Source organism: Vipera berus, assembly GCF_964194415.1.
Source record: "Vipera berus genome assembly, chromosome: 7".
NCBI classification, from domain to species: domain Eukaryota; kingdom Metazoa; phylum Chordata; class Lepidosauria; order Squamata; family Viperidae; genus Vipera; species Vipera berus.
Window position 1 is genome coordinate 78318740 of NC_138209.1, and position 22885 is coordinate 78341624.

At 40.4% G+C, this 22885-nt stretch overlaps 1 protein-coding gene across 1 annotated transcript in view; it reads right to left on the minus strand.

Moving 5' to 3' along the window:
* Window positions 1-9258: 9258 nt before the first annotated feature.
* SLC34A2 (solute carrier family 34 member 2) overlaps window positions 9259-22885 on the minus strand; it is a 65321-nt gene continuing 51694 nt past the window's right edge. Inside the window, exons 8-14 of the mRNA XM_081332464.1 lie at window positions 22217-22412; window positions 20191-20286; window positions 17597-17717; window positions 16515-16682; window positions 14044-14160; window positions 13301-13425; window positions 9259-11004 (exon numbers count right to left, since the gene is read on the minus strand). Of these exons, the coding sequence (XP_081188590.1) occupies window positions 10441-11004; window positions 13301-13425; window positions 14044-14160; window positions 16515-16682; window positions 17597-17717; window positions 20191-20286; window positions 22217-22412 (1387 nt within the window). The 3' untranslated portion in view covers window positions 9259-10440. The remainder of the gene's footprint in view (window positions 11005-13300; window positions 13426-14043; window positions 14161-16514; window positions 16683-17596; window positions 17718-20190; window positions 20287-22216; window positions 22413-22885) is intronic.

The window sequence follows — 22885 nt, forward strand, 5'->3', positions numbered from 1 at the left end:
GAAAATAGAATAGAATATAGAATAGAGTAGAATAGAATAGAAAATAAATTAGAATAGAATAGAATAGAATAGAACAGAACAGAACAGAATATAGAAAATAGAATAGAATATAGAATAGAGTAGAATAGAATAGAAAATAAATTAGAATAGAATAGAATAGATTATAGACTGGACTAGACTACACTAGAATATAGAAATAGAATAGAATGGAATGGAATGGAATGGAATGGAAAAGAACAGAAAAAGAACAGAACAGAATAGAATAGAATTCTTTTTGGCCAAGTGTGATCAACCACGCAAGGAATTTGTCTCCAGTGCAGAAGCTCACAGCATACATACAAACAGCAAAGTGATAGGTCATAGATCATAAATCATAGTTACAAACATTAACACGAGACAAAAAACAAGTGATAAATCATAAGATACCAATGGGATAAGATAGTTAGAAAGACGAGAAGATGAGAAAAGAAGACAAATGAAAAGATGAGAAGGATAATAGCAATACAGCCTAGTACATGAGTAAATACTCAATTTTTTCCAAAATATATTGATTCTTGAGGTCGAAACGCCTATGAGCAAAAATCATTGTTAACCATCCCCAAGGATAAAGTGAAACTTGAGGTTGGTGGCTAAAGATTTGCCTTGTCATCGCTTTCTGGGAATTTGATTTTTCAACTTCCCAAACTAGCAGCAGGTCGGGATTATCTGGGCTACTATAATTGTAGAAACCCAAAAAGGGTTCAAAATGACTTAGTTTTTTTAAAAAAATCAGCCAACCAGGTTGATTCCATAGCTTTACTTGCTATGACATCATATTGCAAGAAGAGTTGTCGTTGTGTCTATCCTGTGAGAGGACTCCAGTTTCAGGTCCCCGAATAACATTTCACCAAATGTTTTAGATCATTTGTTAGAGGTAAAAAATAGGTATTAATAAAAGGGAATATTTGTAGCTGGGGGTTGTAATGACCTATCCTTGGTGCTCTCCAAGCTTGCTTGTTTTCTTGCAGATGTTTCATGACCCTATCTAGGCAACGTAATCAGGGCTAGAAGGAATTGGGGTTTGTGGAAATGAGGAGGAGGAGGAGGAGGAGGAGGAGGAGGAGGAGGAGGAGGAGGAGGTGGAGGAGGAGGGAGGAAAAGAAGAAGAAGAAGAAGAAGTAGTAAAGGACTGTGGGGTCCTTGGTGCTCTCTGAGATTGCTTGTTTTCTTGCAGACATTTCATGACCCAAACTAGGTAACACCATCAGTGTAACTAGCTAGCACTGATGATGTTATCTAGTTTGGGTAATGAAATGACCAAGAAAGAAAGCACCAAGGATCCCACAATCCTCCTCCTCCTCCTCCTTGCAAACCCCACTCCCTACTAGCACTGATGATGTTACCTAGTTGGGTCATAAAGCGTCTGCAAGAAAACAAGCAAGCTCAGAGAGCACCAATACGCCACAATTCTCCTCCTCCTTGCAAATCCGCCTCCCTTCTGGCATTCATGAAGTTACCCAGTTTGAATAATGGAGCATCTGCAAGACAACAAGCAAGCTCAGGAGAGCACCAAGGACCCCTCCTAAAATATAGGTAGTCCTTGACTTATGGCCACAATTGAGCCCAACATTTCTGTTGCTAAGTGAGACACTTGTTAAGTCAGCCTTGCTCCTCAGGAATTCTGGGAGTTGAAGTCCACGAGTCATAAAAGAGCCAAAGAAGAATCAAAGAAGAACCCCACAGTCACAACAGCCAAGGAAACTTGACTATGCTTTAACATGGTTTCTATTACTCTTTCAAAACTACATCTTGCCATATTACAATCCAGTATTATTTCCCCAGGAATATACATTCAAAACATGGTTATGTAACTGGTGGCCCTGGAGGACATATTTACACTCCTGTGAAACGGTGTGACTTTATTTCATTTGCAGAAATTCCCACAATAGCCAGGTGCCTAGGTAGGGAAGGCCAATGTGACAACTGTAATGACGTCAAATTGTAGATACTAGACAACGGAAAACACTGTGTCAACAGTTTCTTGATTGGAAAGGAGTAATAAAATGTAGCTAGGAAGATAAATGCATGAATACTCAAGGTTTGTTTTTTTTTAAGCATGACTTCTAGACAGTTGATGAAAAGGCTTTTTTATAAAGCTTAGATATAGAGCTTTTCGTCAGCTGATTCTAGGCTTCCGTCCTCCGTTTGATGTTCTTCACGAGCAAAATGAGGTTGTCTCCAGTGGTTTGTGTGGTTAAAGAAGTTCTCCGCGACGGCCTTCTTCAGTTTCCAAATGTCTTTGGGAATCTATACTATAACGCCGCAGAGGCAGACAAGTAGCAATGGATGATAGGCATCCATGAGGTACATTAGCTCAACAACTGGACCTTCGACTCACAGCTGACCAGAGAAAACCTGCAGGCATCTATTCCAATCTGGTACCCAACAGATATTGGTAATGCAACTTTGTTGTCCATTAATCAGGACGTGATGGCTCATGAAGAGCATCAAACCAAGGAGGCCAGCTTAGAACCAGCTAATGAAAAAGTTGCATTGCCAAACATCTGGAGGACACCAGAATGCAGTAGGTGCCCTCAGGTTTTTCTCTATCACAACTGGAACTGGTCAGCTGTGAGGTGAAGGTCCAGTTGTTGAGCTAACTTACCTTATTGATGCCTATCATGCATTGCTACTTATCTGTCTCTGCCGTGTTATAGTATAGATTTGCAAAGACGTTTGGAAACCAAACAAGGCCTTAGCTGAGAACCTCTTTAACTACACACTGGAGACAACATCATTTTGCAGTTCAACCAGGTTTACTTCTGAGCAGGCCATCAATTCAGGTGCACATGGGTATTAATGCAAATAATTAGATTACACTATTGTGTTTTCCCGTTGAACGGGTGACATCTTAACGTCAAGCTTCCTAAGGTCTGTAGCAGAAGTTAATGAGGTGCATTAAGAGCCTTCCAGATGTTGCCTTTAAACAAGGATTTAAAAGTTTGAGACTGTGTGGTTTTAGATGCCATGCTCTTTAGACGTAACATGATAGAGATATTTCTTTCACTGGGGGCAGTTTATTAATATGCAGGTAGTCCTCAATTTACGACCCCAGCTGAGCCCAAAATTTAAGGGGGAAATTTGTTAGTAAGTTTTGCCCCATTTTACAACTTTTCTTGCCACGGTTATTAAGTGAATCATTGCATTTGTTAAGTTAGTAACAATGGTGTCAACCTCCAGCTCAAGAATCAAAATAAAACTCCATTCCGTTTTGAAGAGCCTTGGTGGAGCAGTGGGCTAATGCCTCCTTAAGTAACACCAGCTGCCTGCAATTAGTGCAGGTTCGAGTCCCAAAAGGCTCAAGGTTGACTCAGCCTTCCATCCTTCCGAGGTAGGTAAAATGAGGACCCAGATTGTTGGGGGCAATAAGCTGACTTTGTAATAATGCCGCTTGAGGGGGCCCAAAAGCCCTAATAAGCAGGCATATACATAGAATGAAGGCTATTGCTAAGCACATTGATTTGTGCTTTAGATTGTAAGCTGCCCTGAGTCTTCGGAGAAGGGCGGGATATAAATGGGATTTTAAAAAAAATCTTACTGTTTACTGAATACACAGCATAGTAATGTTGGAGCAAAACTAACTCTGAGGTTCCCAGATGCCAGTTCATGGAATTAAACAATAATTTCTCTAGCCAAACCCCGAAACCTCTCAATTTTGGGCTCAACCCCACCCTCTCGAGTAAACAATTTCACTTTGTTATGGGAACCGTCTGCTTCTTCTCCACACCTGCTGCGGTGTCCTTGAAAAGGTTTCAGGCTTTCACAGTCTTCAGCAGAATTTTAGAGGTTTCGTTTCTCCATCTAGTCCATTCTAAAGCAACACCTCCCATTCCTTACTCTATTGGCAAGTTGAAACAAAGAGGAACGTAGCTGCCAAAGTTTCATTCTTGACACAAGGTTGTTAAGTGAATCTGGCTTCCCCCATTGACTTAATGTGGTGTGTAGCTTTTTAGTACTTGAATGGGGTGTTGATGACCGGCTATTGCCTATTGTTTCCTTGTGTTGCCAAGTCCTTGGCTCCTAAGTATTATTTTTTTTTGGTAAAGTTTTTATTAATTTTTTTTTCATAGAATTGAGTAGTATTTATTCAACAAACGTGTTGTCTGAGCTTACCATTCACTAATACAAATTTAATTCCTAATCTTTTATTCTTTTCTCCAGCTACTGATAAAATAAGTCCCAAGTTTGAAAGTATTTTGTTTCTTGTTTTTCTTTCAACCCCACAGTAAGTCTATCCATTTCCGCACATTCTAGTATTTTTTTTTAATTATTTCTTCCTCCAGTGGCATTTCTTCATTTTTCCAATATTGGGTGAATATGATTCTTGCCACTGTTATCCCATTGAAAATAAAGTATGTACTTTGTTTATCGATCTTTTCTGGCGTTACACCTAGTAGAAAAAGTTCAGGTTTAAAATCTACATGCTTTCCCAGCATCTTTTTTAGCCAAGTATGTATTTTGCTCCAGGACCTCTTTGCTTTAACACATGTCCACCATACACGATAATAAGTACCAGTAACAATTATCTGACATATTTTTAAACATTTTTAATAACCTTTCTGGTGGCAAGTGCCATCTATAAAACATTTTGGCTCCTAAGTACTTGACACGTTGGTGGTAAAGCAGCATTCCTGCTGACATTCAAGGGGCTTTGATTATGTTTGATACTTCCAGATAATATTACCCACACTCCATAATCCATCTTAAATAGGATCAGGGCTTTTTTTTTCTCATAGAATGCTCAGAACGGAGTTCCGGCACCTTTTTGGGATGGAACCTTGTAGGGTAGGCAAGGCGGGTTGTATGACATGTGTGAGTTCCGGCACCTTTTTCTTTTACAAAGAAAGCACTGGATAGATAGATAGATAGATAGATAGATAGATAGATAGATAGATAGATAGATAGATAGATAGAGATAGATAGATAGATAGATAGATAGATAGATAGATAGATAGATAGATAGATACAGGGCTTTTTTTCTCATAGAACGCTCAGAACGGAGTTCCGGCACCTTTTTTGGATGGAACCTTGTAGGGTAGGCAAGGCGGGTTGTATGACATGTGTGAGTTCCGGCACCTTTTTCTTTTACAAAGAAAGCACTGAATAGGATTATAGACAAGTCTTCCATAATCTAATCCGTTAGATCAGATGGACAATCTTCCCCACTGTGTAGATATAAACTACTGCAAGATGTTAAGGGAAGAGCAAGGTTGGGTTTACCAGATTGGAAACTATAGTTTGATGCTTGTTGCTTGGTCTGGCTAAAAGATGCGGTGAACCTACAGAATAAGACGCTACTTGAATTAGAAGGTCATGGATTAAAATTTAGATGGTGTGGTTATTTTTGGTATGACAAGGTTAAAGTAAAGGTTGACCCAAATGTTGTCCAGGAGTCATCCCTGGGTTGAAAGCCCGCTGATTGATTGATTGATTGATTGATTGATTGATTGATTGATTGATTGAATGAATGAATGAATGAATGAATGATGAGTAGCATTCATAAGCAGTAGAAGATAAAGTATGTACATGAATGTGTGGTTATAAATAAAATGGACACATAATGATATAAAATAGCACTTCATTATCACAACTGAGGGGTTTTAATAAAAATATAATTTCATCGTTCGTCGTCTTTTTAAAATCTTTTAATTTTCCATTCAACATCGCATTCAATATCCTGTCATTCTTTTCCAATGAGACAAAAACAATGCCAAATTATAATATTCCACTTTACATTCTTGGTCATTGGTAGTTTTATCCATTACATTGTTTTATCCACAGTTATGGAAGAACTTTCGTTACAAAAAAAAAGCCAAAAGGAGTCACTAGGATGTAAAAAAATAATAATAATAGTTCCATATTTTAACGCATAACAGAAATTAAAGCATGACGCGAGAGGCATTTTGCTTTGTTTCAACAAATCTTATTAAAGCAAACAATATTCCCACTTCATTCTTTTTCTCAGCTGTTTTACAGAAGACTTTCCACCTCCCCCCCCCCAACATTCCTTATAAACACCACAATGTTGTAAAGTACGCAATACATAATTCAAATCTCACAAGCTGTTCCTTAGAGAACATACATGGAAAACTGTACACTAAAAAAATAACAAATTATAAATAATGGGAAATGCTAAAAAAAAGAGATGCAGTTCCATGATCCGATATTTTCAGAGGGGACTCTGGAGGACTCCCAAGTTTTCAACCGGATAGAAGATAACTTTGTTTATTGCAAGGCAGGACAATTTAATGTAGCCTCCCTCAAGTTGGAACTTCCCTGTTGTCTTTGACTGCAGTTACCTTCATATCCCAGCAAGCAGACTTCACGTTAACGAAAGAGCACCAGGTTGGAGAAACAGAAGCCATATAAAGTCCATTACATTAATTCCATCACTATGAAGCAGGTGCCACTGGCAGGTTGCAGCGCTTCCAACTTTGAAGACCCTCTACCCTGGTGGGATGTCAACCATAAAGGTGATGTTCTACGAAACTGGTGGCTTCCTTGCCCCACCTCCCCTGTTCAAAACAAATATTTTCTTTCGCTGCTGATTCAGTTTGCCAGCCTTCCTTACCCCCTTAGGAATGGAAAGTTGGTTTCTCATCACCAGATTTAAGTGATGAAGACAAAAAAAACCACATTCTTGATTATGTTTATGTCCAATCCTTTCTACGCATATTTCTCTACATAGGGGCTGAAAAACAAAACCATTATCCATCCAGGATGAAATGGGCGAATTAAGGGGACATTGTACTGAATGCAGTTTGACCATAAATTGATTCATCCCTCCGATTAAGTAGCTCTGAGGGGCTTAAATATTGCATTCATAAAGCAGCGAGAAAAATAATATTTGCACATATAAACATAAGTATGTTGTATATTCTTTTCTCTTTCCTAATCCCAATCTTGTCCAGTTTACTTCCCTTCTTATGCTTCCGCCTGGTTCTACATAAAATAATATTAAATCAGCCCTACTTCTCAACTTTTGTGAACGTGCCCGCTGGTTCTTCAACCCGTCAGTTGACTTCAGCTGCCCTAACCGTTAACCACTCGCCATGTTGGCCCTTGGAAATCCAACTTCCTTTTGCTTGGAAAGAGTTCCCACTTTCCCTCTAAACCACGATTCCGCCGAAGGGAACAAGAGGTAGATTGAGTTACAGCATCAGAGTCGATCACGCAGAAAGCAGAGGTGGATTGCAAAGGCATTTGTCTGTTCTTCTTCTCAAAGTTTTTGAGAAGACAGAAAGTCTACGGAATTGGTGTAGCATTCTGCTTCACAAATCTGAACAACCCCCTCGCCCCTGCTAATATTAATGATTGAGTGTGAAAACATTTTCTGCCCCCCCCCCCAAACAAGCTACATAAGAACATTATCATAAACAACGTGAGAAGAAAGATTGGGTAAAGTTCTCATCAAAAACGGGCGGGTTAATTGCATAGCTGCAGCCACCATTTTGATTTTTCTGACTCTCCCTCCCCCCCTGGACCCCTGGTTTATTAAGTGCTTTATTTTGGCTGTGTCCTGCTGTTTCTGCCAGGTGCCAATTATTATTAATTGCACAGAAACTTCATTTCTGTGCTATTGCATTGTAATTAATCAATTTCTGCATAAAGTTGATTAAATGTTGGTGATGGTTTCATTTTAGGCTGGCTGTTTAGCTTCTGAATGTTTCAGAAAAATTCTTCTTCTTCTTCTTTTTCTTCTTCTTCTTCTTCTTCTTCTTCTTCTTCTTCTTCTTCTTCTTCTTCTTCTCCTCCTCCTCCTCCTCCTCCCCTCCTTTTATTGATCTCACCTGGTGACCTTCACATGAACATCACCAGCTGGTCACATGTAACAAGGCATGGAGAGTCGGTCACATGACCCACTAACCACATGAGATCAATAAAAGCAGAGAAGAATTGAAACAGAAGGATGTCACCTAGTTGGTTGGGAAGCTAAACAGCAAACTTGAGGAACCAACCACTGCCACCATCTTCCACCCTAGCTACAAATGTTTTCTGTCTTTGCTAAGTTGATTAAATCTGTAGCTTTCTTAAAAGCACGTGGAGCCCTGCAGATCCAAGTATTTGTAAAAATAAAATACTAGGCCTCTTTCTAGTACAAATGCATCAAAACTACTTTTCCATTAAAAAGTCAGGGGATTTACTTTTGAGTAAACTTGCATGAGACTGGAGTACATGATCTCTTCCTTTGCTTTCCAAGAAATGCACATATAAGCACTTTTAAATTTCACTGATAATCAGGAGCAATAAATGGAAGACTCAATTTCTCCACTGTAAACTATCCATTTTTGGTTTTTTGGTGTTTTTTTTTTAAAAAGCTGAATTTGCCTTGTATTCTTCTTGATATTTTTAGCCAGCTTATACTAAGGTCATTATATGGACTTCCAGCCTGAATCCCTATCAGAGATAATTTCTTTGCATTTTTTTTTTAAAAAAAACAGCACGATCCATTCTACGCTCAGCCCTTTTAAGTCTCAGGGATTCTGATAAGAGAGATTCACGTTTGTCCATTTCAACCGGATCACCCAGTAAATATAATTCTATATCTACATCTAGATAAAATTCTTTATAATAGTACCTTCCAAGAAATGTAGAATAAAGTTTTGCAATAAAGGGCATCATGAGGAAAAGTGATGGATCGTCATATCAGCTGCCAGAATATCAGCCCGCAAGGCAATAAACAGAACGATAATAATTGGATTTAGGTACCCAGCAGAATGCAAGGGCCATTAAACTGGAATAGAGCACAGCACATCTCAAGATATGAATTAATTCTCCTTTTTTGATAGCGGTGACCTAATATTTCACCTTGAAGAAGCAAAAGGCTAATTTTCTTTTCAGCAGCAGGGGCTTACAATAATCTTGGTAACCAGGTTTCATCCTGGTTGACTTCTCAGAGGCTGGAAATGAAAACCTTGAGGAGTTGTTTTTTTCCCCCCACGTGCCAGCAAAATTTATGAACTGCAACTTCGTCTACATAAATTTGTTCCAAAGATCTAAAGAGCCCCTAGTTAGAAGAGTTTCCCTCCAAATACGGGGCAAACCTTATCTACAAATTGCCTTCTTTGATCTGAAGGCTGGTTTGTATACTGTGGCTTGTCAACAAACTATTGTTTACAGTGGAATAGGACAACTCACCGTGGCCAAGTCACCATGGCCAACTTGCCTTGGGATTCAATTCAATTTTAATTATTAAAAAAATAATTTTTGCCATTCAAATTTTGTCCCTCCTTTGGCATCCTTTCTTTAATGATTCTATTCCACTGTTTCTTCCATATTACTCTTGTCCCATGGCGAGTTGTGCCATGGTAGCTGGATGTGGCAAGCTGTCCTAGATCCATTTAGAGAGCAGTGCACACACAATCAGACACCCGACAACAGAGGTAAAAAGGTTGCATGTAATTGCAATAGGGTTTATCTCACCCGGTTTTGGGACATCTCATGAGTTAATGCTTCTGGAACATGAGGTAACATTTTTAGGGCAATTCACTTCCTTAAAAAACTTTTTTCTCTCTCCATAATTTAATCTAGCCAGGAGGAGAAAACTTGTGAATTGCTTCCCCCGTGTACCCTCTTGTTTCTCTCTATCCTGTGTCTGCACACCAGAAATGGCGTTCCTGCATATCATACAGAGATACAGCAGCTAAATTCTTCAACAATTGTTCTCTAAATTCAGCCTTCAAATAATTTAGGTCCGTAAAAGACAAGTGCTCTAGAAAGTTCATAAATTGCACAAACCACAGAACCTACAGTACTAAAATATATAGATAGATAGATAGATAATTCCTTGAACACACACCTCAACCAGCACGTCTGGAAGCTTTTAGAAAATTCGTTTGGTTGAGGAGATGGGGACGGAACACACTATATTACATTTTTTGTTAACAATGGCATGTGCCTGAACTCTCGAAAACATTGGATCGAGGGAAACGCGGTTTTAAAGCTCTTGCTGAAAACCTGACCCGATTGATACGTGACATGATATAACACATGGCTAGATGTCCTACTTGTGGGTCTGATAATGATGAAGAACATGGAGTGCGTTGGACTACTACAGGACTACAAATGAGAGAGTTTTTAGCAGTGATGGGCAGTGTTTGCCCACAGATCTCTAAGAAACAAGTGGTGTACCTGCCCACAGGCCTTCCTTAGCCTGGAGACAAGTAGAGGACTTCACTTGTTCCCTGGATTGAGCAGAGGTGAGGTAAGGCCTTACTGATGTTTTGAACGGGCATCTTGTGATTTAGACATGACTTAAGGGGTCCTGACAACCACTGTTACCCATCACTGGTTCAGTCGTCTCACTGAGCGCAAGTCACTGGCCCACGTTCCCTGTTTTCCCTCCACGCAGATCCCCAGCATTCTGTCCTTGGTCCTCCAGTCTCAGCTTCCCCCTTTCTGCTACAAGGCAGTGGTGCTCAGGTCCGCTTGCTCTGCTTTTGTGGCCTTGGAAAGGCAGTTCTCTTCATCGGCCAGCGATACGGGATTCTCGTGAACTTCCATCGCTTTTGGGTGCTTGGCTTCTTCGCTTGGGTCACCCTTGTTCTGACAATGTTTGCAACAGCAGCAGCAATATCTGCCACAGGCGACGCCCACGGCGGTTATGGCTTCATCCCAGGGCCGCAAGGAGTGCATCCAGCGAGGAAGGAAGTCCCAATTCCGAAGCTTCTCGGGGAGCAGGTGTGGCTTCTTCTTCTGCAGAAGGTGGACGGTGAGCACGAAGATCAAGGCCGCAAAGATGGGGATGGCCACAGCCACCAGGTAGGGCCAACCGGCCACCGAAAGGCCAAACACGGCCAACGGGATCAAGAAGAAGCAGGAGAGGAGGTAAAAAATGGCAAACCATCGGTACTTGGCGGTGATGTTCCCCAAGGCCTTTGACAAGCGGATGGGGATGCGCATAAAAGGTATCGGGTACCAGAGGATAATCCCAGAGATATTGAAAAAGAAATGGCACAGGGCAATCTGGAAACAAACACAGTTCAAAGGAGACATCAGAGGAACACCAAGACAAAGCACCACACGGGCATAGCCTACAATTATCCCTTGTTTAATTTTCTGACACCGAAACCTCTCCTATTATCTGGCTTATTGAGACCTCCCAGGTTGTATAAACATCCCGGTTCCCTGCTACACAACTCCCAGTTCAAAGGAATTAGGAGCCATGCCAGAAAAAAAACAAAAAATCTTTAAACAGCTCACATGGCTGTTAAAAACCAGTAAAACCCGATGGTTGATCGGCTCACATGGTAATTTCCATCGCAGAATAATAAGCAGTGTATGCTTAGACTACATACGTATCAAGAGCCAGCATGTTATAAAGCCCCCCTTTTCCCCCCAGTTAAAATGAACGCTTTGGGAAAGATGGCAAGTGTCAAGGCTGAATTTCTAAGATGCTTGCTAACTGTTCTGAACCAGCCCTCTTCTCGCAACCCCTAATTAAGAGAAGAGTCTGGAAAGCGTCCAAGGCTAAAAGGCTTCTGCCAAGATTTAATTACGCAGTTAACAAAAACACAAGAGCTTGTCTTCTCAAGCGAAAAAGTTGCTTTCAGCAACCAGCCCCTCCCCAAACACTTCTTTTATAGAGAGCTCAGGGCGTGGTCTCCCTGTGCCTCCTCCCGAGGAGTCCCATAGTCTTTCTTTGTTTGTCCCTGCTCGTCTGCCTCCTACGTCGGGCGTCCTTGAACAGGGCCAGCTGTGGGTCATCATCCTCCGCACTCTCGGGCTCACACAGCTGAGAAGAGGTCCCCGGCTGAGGACTCTGCAAAGCCTCCAAATCATCATCAGCCGGTTCGTTTCCCTCCTCCCCCACATCTGAGTCCTCCGATACATCGGACCCGGCTGTCGGACCCACAGGCTGGCCCTGAGTCACAACACTAACTTCTCTCGCTACTTGGCTTGCCACAGAAACAGGGGGCGGGGGGGAAAGAAAGGAGAGTTTTTAAAGAAGTTGTCCGTGGACCACGAGAGCCAAGGTCACAAAAGCAGATGTCTGATGGAGAAGTGGAGCGTTCCCATAATAAGCTAAAGAGGCATCATTGGGCAACGTGAACACTTGGTGGGTGAGTGGGGGGTTATGGAAAGCTACTGTTAACTAACCAGATTTTCACGTGGAAAAGCCAGGGTTGATTTTTCTTCTTCAATGCCGGGATGTGTATTCAGTAAAATTTATCTTTTAGGGCACTTCAAAGCTTTTCAAGCTTCCTCAGTGTTGAATTCGCTAGCTGGATGGTTGTGCCACGTAAACACGGGGAAAGAGCTTTAAGCTCTCGTCTCTACAATGTTCTTGATCTGACCGTGATAGGTTTTGTGAGTTGAACTTCACGAATCGGATTAGGGTACATTTTGCCCTCTGCATTCGATACACGAGTGCTTCTGGGCTTTGAAACCAAATCCGAATTCAGGAGAAAATGGTCGAGGTTGGCTTCCATCTGAACCAAAACTGAAAAACGGTCATCTGTCAAAGAAGAGATGGCTAGCGGGAGGGATGATGGCTACCTTTCCGACTTTGAAGGGCTTCACAGGAAAGAGGAGGTGGATATGTTCTCCACAGTGTCTATGGGATGGGGCAAGAAGCCAACAGATAGTAGCTTTATAGAGGGAGACTTTAGACAAAAATCTCTTCTTAAAAACTAGTGTTGGAGCACCCACAACTTCTGGAGGCAGGTTGTTCCACTGGTTAATTGTTCCTAACTGTCAGGAAGTTTCTCCATAGTTCCAGGTTGCTTCTCTCCTTGATGAGTTTCCATCCGTTGCTTCTTGTCCTGCCCTCATGAGCTTTGGAGAACAGCTTGACTCCCTCCTCTTTGGGGCAGCCCCTGAGATACTGGCAGGCTGCTATCATGTCACCCCTCGTCCTTCTCTTCAATAAACACATGACGCCAGCTCTTAATAACAACTACAACTAAGGGTAGGTATTACAAAACACCGCAAGCCACTGCAGTCAAGTTGCAGTGTTCTGCTTTTTCCTCTCTTCTGATCCTAGCCCCAGATCCACTTAATCCCAGTTACTACAAGCTGCATTTGGGGCTTGGTAGCTAAAAATAGCCACCCAGAGTTTCTGCTTCTTTTCTGAAGCAGCACAGGGAACCAGGTTTAAATCCTTGGTTTGAAGTAACAAACTAAGGATGCCCGTTTTTGGACCTAAAAGGAAAAGTTCGTGGTGAAGACAACGTAAAAACCCAAGAGAGATGGGAGTAATTTTAGTTGAATTGTATGTTCTTTCAACAAAAGAAGCTTTCAGATATCAAAAAGTGCTCACCTGTAAAGAATATTTCAGTCGATTTCCAGGACTGGCCATTGCAGCTAAAATAGCTGTTGTCGTGGTCCCGATATTTGATCCCAAGGTGAGGGGGTAGGCCCGTTCTATACTTATAACCCCAATTCCTGACGGGAAGAAAACAGGAGGAGTTGCGTCATTTCACTGTAATTATATATAATTACAACTGCATCAATTTGTTTTGAGCAAGTGGCTTTCCCAGAGTCCACCATACTGGCTCCTTGCTCTCAAGTGTGGGGAAATCCAGAAATCCAGGCAGTTCAAACTGATATAAAGGTTTACGGCAAGATTAAGCTCTCTACAAAAATCTGAGCTACTAACAGTCAAAGCAAATTGGCGGGAGACAGTAGCCGTGGTGGCGCAGTGGTTAGAATGCAGCACTGCAGGCTGATTCTGCCTACGGTCAGCAGAATGATCATAAATGTGAGTCAGTGGTCAAGCAGCCGCCTGTAAATCACGTGACCGTGGGGAGACTGCGACGGCCGTAACTGTGAAAATTGATTGTTCCTTTTTCTACAGGGCGTTGTAACTTTGAACGGTTACTAAATGAGCTGTTGTAAGATGAGGACGGTCTGTACTGTGGTATACAACGCAGCAGCTACCCTGTTTCAAATCAATCCAGCGAATGAAACATCGACAGATTCTACTTTGTTTAAATGCACACGCACAAAATATAATGACAGAAAGGCCCGCTGTGTTACATACATACATAAAAACCCTCTTACCAACAAGTGGAGTAATAGCAGATGTGAACACTGAACTGCTTTGAACAATGAAGGTCATGCCAGCTCCAACGAGCATAGCCAGATAGCCAGTTACCCAAGAAAACGGAAACGGAAAATCTGGAAAACGGAGAGAGAAGAGATACCAGGTTTATGGAGCACATTGTGTTCTACTTAATCCTTTGTCTTAAATAACAGAGGTGGAAGGGACCTTGGAGGTCTTCTAGTCCATCCCCCTGCTTAGGCAGAAAGCCCTCTACCATTTCAGACAATCTCTTCTTAAAACCCTCCAGTGTTGGACCACCTACAACTTCTGGAGTCAAGTAGTTCCACTGGTTAATCGTCCTTACTGTCAGGAAATTTCTCCTTAGTTCTAGGTTGCTTCTCTCCTTAATTAGTTTCCATCTGTTGCTTCTTCTCCTGCCTTCGGGCGCTTTGGAGAATATTCTATTCTATTCCATTATTCTATTCTATTCTATTCTATTCTATTCTATTCTATTCTATTCTATTCTATTCTATTCTATTCTATTCTATTCTATTCTATTCTATTCTATTCTATTCTATTCCACTCCATATTTTCTATTCTATTCTATTCTATTCTATTCTATTCTATAATATTCTATTCTATTCTATTCTATTCTATTCTATTCTATTCTATTCTATTCTATTCTATTCTTATTCTATTCTATTCTATTCTTATTCTATTCTATTCTATTCTTTCCATATTCTATTCTATTCTATTCTATTCTATTCTATTCTATTCTATTCTATTCTATTCTTATTCTATTCTATTCTTTCCATATTCTATTCTATTCTATTCTATTCTATTCTATTCTATTCTATTCTATTCTATTCTATTCTATTCTATTCTATTCTATTCTATTCTATTCTATTCTATTCTTATTCTATTCTATTCTTTCCATATTCTATTCTATTCCACTCCATATTTTCTATTCTTATTCTATTCTATTCTTATTCCATTCCATTCCTATTTCTATTCTATTCCATTCTATTCTATTCTATTCTTATTCTATTCTATTCTATTCTATTCTTCTATTCTATTCTATTCTATTCTATTCTATTCTATTCTATTCTATTCTATTCTATTCTATTCTTCTATTCTATTCTATTCTATTCTATTCTATTCTATTCTATTCTATTCTATTCTATTCTATTCTATTCTATTCTATTCTATTCCATTCTATTCTATTCTATTCCTATTCTATTCTATTCTATTCTATTCTATTCTATTCTATTCTATTCTATTCTATTCTATTCTATTCTATTCTATTCTTATTCTATTCTATTCTATTCTTTCCATATTCTATTCTATTCTATTCTATTCTATTCTATTCTATTCTATTCTATTCTATTCTATTCTATTCTATTCTATTCTATTCTATTCTATTCTTATTCTATTCTATTCTTTCCATATTCTATTCTATTCTATTCTATTCTATTCTATTCTATTCTATTCTATTCTATTCTATTCTATTCTATTCTATTCTATTCTTATTCTATTCTATTCTTTCCATATTCTATTCTATTCTATTCTATTCCACTCCATATTTTCTATTCTTATTCTATTCTATTCTTATTCCATTCCATTCCTATTTCTATTCTATTCCATTCTATTCTATTCTATTCTTATTCTATTCTATTCTATTCTTCTATTCTATTCCATTCTATTCTATTCTATTCTATTCTATTCTATTCTATTCTATTCCATTCTATTCTATTCTATTCTTATTCTATTCTATTCTATTCTTATTCTATTCCATTCTATTCTATTCTATTCTTATTCTATTCTATTCTATTCTTCTATTCTATTCTATTCTTCGTTCCTTCTATTCTATTCTATTCTATTCTATTCTATTCCATTCTATTCTATTCTATTCTATTCCATTCTATTCTATTCTATTCTTATTCTATTCTATTCTATTCTTATTCTATTCCATTCTATTCTATTCTATTCTATTCTATTCTATTCTATTCTATTCAATTCTTCTATTCTATTCTATTCTTCGTTCCTTCTATTCTATTCTATTCTATTCTATTCTATTCTATTCTATTCTATTCTATTCTATTCTATTCTATTCTATTCCATTCTATTCTATTCTATTCTTATTCTATTCTATTCTATTCTATTCTATTATTACATTTTCTATTCTATTCTATTCAGACATACTTTTGACCTTATAACTGCTACGAAGAAGCCACTTTTCAATGTCTTTTCAAAAACATATTTTTGCACTTTTTGTTTTTGCGATTTTTGTTCAACTTTCGTTTTCATTTCTTGCACTTTGTGCTTCTTCCCCCCCCCTTTTTTTTTTCCTGGTATTTTTGCTTTTTTCCCCCTTCCTTACCTTACATTCCCTTGTATTTCATTTTTATCTTCTTGTTTAAAACTTTAATAAAAGTTAAGATACCGAAAAGAAAAAAAAACAAGCAAACAGACAGTAAGAAACGCTTACCCGTATTGAGTGTTTTCTTGATGACGTTGGCGACTTGTCCTTTGAGGACCGAGTTCAGCAGTTTGACGATCAACACCAAGCAAGTGCAGAGGACGAGCAAAGAGAGAGCAAGCAGGATCAGACCAACGGCCAGGTCCTGCAGCTGGGATCCTGCAAAAATGTGCTTGCCTACAAAAGGAGTCAACAAAAAGTTAAATGACATTAAATGTCCCATTGTGGCGGGAAAATTGATGGTCAGGGTTGAAAGTCAAGATGGCGACTGTACAATCACAACTCCACTAGTATTTTTATGGGCAATGCTTCAGATGTGGCCAGCATCTTCACTTTGGGGACTTTATTTTTTTTTTTTTGCTGGTACTCGTGATCTGAACCATTCCTTCCTCCTTTGCCAAATTCACATGTAACTTAAGTATTAATTCAGATGCTATCCATTTGCACTTTCACAAAGTACAGGTGGCCCTTGACTTACAACTGTTAGTTTAGTGACCGTTCAAAGTTAGAACAGCACCCTTGTGACTGTTGCAACATCCCTACGGTCACATGAACAAAATTTGGATGCTTGGTTCATATTTATGACGGTTGCAGTGTGCGGGTGTCATGTGATCCTCTTTTGCAACCAAATAAAATCAAGATTCCTATAACAAACACTCATTACTAACTTAACAACCACAGTTAGAACAATTAATCAGTAGAACTCCTTGCCTCCAGAAGTTGTGAATGCTCCAACACTGGAAGTTTTTAAGAAGAGACTGGACAGCCATTTGATCGCAATGGTATAGTGTTTCCTGCCTGAGCAGGGGTTGAACTAGATGACCCCCAAGGTCCCTTCCAACTCTTCTCTTCTCTTCTCTTCTACTGTATTCTGTTCTGTTCTGTTCTGTTCTATTCGTTTTGCCCCCATTCAAAGCCAACAGTGATTCAGTTGTCCTTCTAATAGGATGGCCACCAACTTCTTCTCTATTCCAGCAGCAACGTGTCCAGCACCAAACCTGACATTTTCCTTTCATAATATCTGGTCACCTCCTGCTTTGAAAACAGATCTTAAATCTTCAGAGACCAGTAAGGCAACCCTTTTTCCTTACATTTTGCAAGATATTCTGTTTGCGACACATTCTTGACAGTCCAAGTCATGTTTCCATTGATCCAGCAAAGATCTGGAGATGTGCAGTTTTCGGAGGCTGGGATGGTGGTATTCAGTTCAGCCTAGGCATTGACATAAAATAGTTCAATGAAAACCGGTCCATTCACATTACGCTAATTTAGGCTCTATTATTATTATTATTATTATTATTATTATTATTATTATTATTATTATTATTATTATTATTATTATTATTATTATTATTATTATTATTATTATTATTATACGTGACAGCCACAGTTGCTAATTCATCTTAGCTGTGAAAATGATGGAACTATGGACCCTTTTAGGCTGGTCCTCTTTCTGTATGCCAACCTCACCCATCACGGTGAAATATTAATTCACAGAATAAGAGGATCCCAAGGCTGGGAAGGTCTTCTAATACAAACGCCCAGCCCGAGGCAGGAAACCTCGTCCCATCCCAAACAAATGGCAGTAAAACCTTTTCCTGAAAACCTCCAGTGATGGAGCACCCACTCCTGGGAAGCCTACAGATAAGTCTCTGCAGCTTTCTTGGCAAGATTTCCAGAACTGGTTTGAAACTGTGAAGTCCTTGCTGCTCTCTGAGCTTGGTGGTTTTCCTGCAGATGTTTCATGACCCAAACTAGGTCACATCATCAGTGCTAATACAGAGTGTGCATCCCTTCTGGGAGTGATGATGTTACCTAATTTGGGTCATGAAACGTCTGCATGAAAACCACCAAGCTCAGAGAGCACCAGGGACTCCACAGTCCCTCCTCCTCCTCCTCCTCCTCCTCCTCCTCCTCCTCCTCCTCCTCCTCCTCCTCCTCCTCCTCCTCCTCCTCCTCACAAACCCCACTTCCTTCTAGCACTGATGATGTTCCCTAGTTTGAGTAATGAAACATCTGTAAGACTACCGAGGACCCCACTTCCTCTTCTTCCTCCTCCCCCTCCTTTCTGCAAACTCCCCTCCCTACTAGCACTGATGATGTTCCCTAGTTGGGTCATGAAATGTCTGCAATAAAACCATCAAGCTCAGAGAGCACCAAGGACCCCACAGTCCTCCTCCTCCTCCTCCTCCTCCTCTCTGCAAATTCCACTCCCTTCTAGCACTGATGGCTTTACCTAGTTTGGGCCATGAAATGTCTGCAAGGAAACCACCAAGCTCAGAGAGCGCCAAGGACCCCACAGTCCTTCTCCTCCTCCTCCCCTCCACAAACTCCACTTCCTTCTAGCCCTGATGATGTTCCCTAGTAGGGTCATGAAATGTCTGCAATAAAACAAGCAGGCTCAAAGAGCACCAAGGACCCCACAGTCTTCCTCCTCCTCCTCCTCCTCTTCCTCCTCCTCCATTCCATAAACCCCACTACTTACTAGCACTGATGATGTTACCTAGTTTGAGTAATGAAACATCTACAAGAAAACAAGCAAGCTCAGAGAGCACCAAGGACCCCACAGTCCTCCTCCTCCTCCTCCTCCTCCTCCTCCTCCTCCTCCTCCTCCTCCTCCTCCTCCTCCTCCTCCTCCTCCTCCTCTCTGCAAATTCCACTCCCTTCTAGCACTGATGGTGTTACCTAGTTTGGGTCATGAAATGTCTGCAAGGAAACCACCAAGCTTGGAGAGCACCAAGGGCCCCTCATGTCCAGCCCGAGCCACAAATATTCCCCTGTATTGGTTTGAAATGTTGGGCTGGCCCATGGTCTTTCAGATGGTTACATGCCTAAGAAGAAGAACTAGAACACACGCTCTCCCAATTTCTAATCCACTGTCTTTAACCACTATCCCAAACTAACTCTCGCTTACTACTAATAACACCCAGTTAATGAATATGAATCCGTTTGAACGGTGATTATACCGTGAGCTTCTCTTCCAGATCCCCATATAGTTAAACACTACAGGTGAAGATAGTTACAATACAAGGAGTCCTTGACTTACGACTGCCCAAAATGTTCATGGCTTTGTTTTGTTTCTTGCCACGGTTAAGTCAGTCACTGCAGTTGTTAAATAAGCTTCCCCCATTGACTTTGCTTGTCAGAAGCCAGCTGGGAAAAATTACCAAAAGTGATCACGTGACCCCTGGGCAAAATGCAACCGTCATAAATGCGGGCCGGTTGCCAAGCAACCACATTTGGATCGCAGGATCACGGAAATGCTGCGTCAGTGTGGAAAACGGCCACAAGTCGCTTTTTCCCCAGTGCTGTGACAACTTTGAACCATCACTAAACAAATGGAGGCACGTCAAGGATGACCTGGATTTGCTTTCCCACTGTTTGAATTTTTATAATATCCCACGCGAATCAAATTAGGGTATGTTTAGGCATACTGTATATTCGGATTCTAGGAGACCAAAGTTCAGTAGGATTATATTGCATTACAATATATACACTTTCCAAAACAATACAAAGAATCCCAGTTTGGGGCTTCTAGAAGAAGGAATACGTAGCACATTCTCATGCACTATTACCCCACTTCATTTAGTGATTGGTTATCAGAGGGAAACATAAAAGCGACTCATTAAACAATCAGCCAGCATCTTATCTGCATAAAAAAAAGGTTCCTTAACTCAACACTCACCAGGCTGGTTTTAGTTTTGCACCAAACTTTCACAAGGCTTTTGTTTTTCGCTGATTCGTCTCCCGTGGCGATTGCACTTATCACCGACTTATCGAGCTATTAATCAAAGGAAGCGAAATGGAAATCAAATTTATGGTGTCAGTGGAACGGTGCACCTCTAATCAGATGGACTTGCCTTGCATCTTCCGAAAGGCCAGCTCAACCTGACTCATCATATTTGAAAAGGTAACACCACAGCGAAATGAAATATCACTTATTAACAAAATGGATCTCGGCAACTATCCTTTTAGGCATCCTCTGTATTGTGGCCAAGAAACTTTTTTTTAATTTTGCTTTGTTTTGTTTTGTTTTTGTTTATTCTGATCTTCAGGACAAGCTCTGAAGATTAGAATCGACTTGAATCCAGTGTCAAAGCTGCTAACATCGGATGTTTTTGCATTGACAACAGATGGAAACGTAGCCATCTTTTTTCCCTTTCGCTTTTAGAGTTAAATGATGCTGGGAGGAGGGGGGATGTGAATGAGAGTCCAGCTAGACATAACAACACTAAACGTAGCGTGAGAATCAAGGTTACTGAGCTCAGAGCTGATAAAAGAATTGGCGGGCTGGAGAGCTGGAGGGGAAGCCCGGCTTCAAGCTAATTGGGGAACGTGATTTATGACTGTTAATTGGAGGAGGGAATTGTGCTTTGATACTATGCGTCCAGGGGAGGGGGGAATTCAGCTTTTGATTTCGATTAGGTAAGTGCTGATATTCTGCTACTCGAATAAAAGATCCTTTAAGGTAAACAATGGCTTGAAGTTCTTTTGAAGAGTTTCATCTGTCGGAACCATGAAATTCAGTGTTACAGAACATGCATTGTGACATTTCCATAGAAGAAGCTGCTCTTGTGTTGTTGTTTTTTCCAAGTATTAATTTGAGGTTCTCTGGGTGCCCAGAACAGAATGAAATGTATCCTGGTCAAAAAAAAAAGAGGATTGCCAGTGCAGAATAAGGATAATAGCACTAGATTAAATCAACAAGAGCAGCATCAGAACCGCATGTCACCCTTCCAATCTTTCAAAGGAGGAAACAAAGAGAAGCAAAAATGCGAAAAACAAATCCCACCGGGAAGACTTTTTCAAAAAGAATATTGTAAGTGCGAAATAATGGCGAGGCAATGATACTGGTTGTCTAGAGTGGAAGGTTTTAATTTTCTGAAAGATCGAACGAGATGTCCACTGAGGCTATGAAGACTCAAGGAGTCTAACATGAGGTGTTAGTAATCTAAAAAGACCTAGACGGGTAAAGACGTAGTTGGGATTCTGAGCTTAGAAAGACAGTTGTTTGCATATTCTTTGCAGCCTGTTTCTCAATAATAAAACTCATAAAATTTATGCAGTACTTGTCCCAAAGATGCTTTTTCAGGAGGCAATTGGGATTTCTCGTTTTTCTTTGAAGAGGTTTCGCTTCTCATCCGAGAAGCTTCTTCAGCTCTGACTGGATGGTGGGAAAGGGAAGGATTTATACTCCTTGCAGAGAGCTGGTCATTTGCCTCCTTTTGGAGAGTCCTTGAGGCCACTTGGAGGTTTATCTGTGTCCTTAGAGTCACCTGAATGGTACAAATGTGTGTGGAGCCTTCTTATAACTCTTTCAGCAGTTCCAAGAAGGCTCCACACCCATTTGCATCACTCAGGTGACCTTGAGGATACAGACAAACCTTAGGTGGCCTCAATGGCTCTCTAAAAGAAGGCAAATGACCAGCTGTCTGAAAGGAGTAGAAATCCTTCCATTCCCCACCATCCAGTCAGAGCTGAAGAAGCTTCTTGGATGAGAAGCAAAATGTCTTCAAGGCAAAACAAAGGAAGTCCAGTTGCCTCTTGAAAAAGCATCTTTGGGACAACCTTGACCCTGGATGACGGAGAATCTCCACAGATATTACGGAGTGATTTTTTTTTTCATTCCTAGCATTGCATTCGTGAAGGGACAATACAGGTCTGATTAAGCTGTTCTAGTAAACATTAAATCAATAAGGGAAGAGGTTTACCTGGATGATGAGTTTTGTGAAGGGATCTGTGATGACTTTTAGTAATTCCGGGGCGTTTTCCCCACTCTCCAGCTGAAACGAGTCCACAATAAGACTGGTCAGGCGGTAGAGATACTGAGAGACAACTTCAAGGGGCAAAAGGACAAACACAGAAAGCCAATTAAAGAAATCGTGGACAGTGGCGCCAGCGAAGGCCCTGGAGAAAAACAAACAAATCAAAAGCGATCAGAAGAAATTCAGCAAAAGGATAACCAAAGACGTCAAAAGAGGTTCAACAAAATAACATATTCTTTTTCCTGCAGATCTATGATGGAGAACACAGGTTCCAGGTTCTGCCATTCTATATTCCTTGCTTCACGGATTTTCTGGAATAAGAGCGGAACGTGCAATGGGACAACACAATGATAACTCATAAGGTTTGTTGTTCTCATCAAATTGATCCCCCCCTTTTTACGACCCTTTAATCCCTTTATTCGGGGTGGAGTTGGGAACGACTGAATGGACCTGAGCGTTTGCTGGCTGGATGCCCTTCCTGATGCCTACGTGGAGTTAGCAGCAGATATTTCGCATATTCACCTCTAGACCACTGAATGAACAGTGATTATTTAATCAAAAGCTTCCCAAATTCAGGTGGATTCTGAGTTTATGAAGGCGCCAGTCTGAACAGAG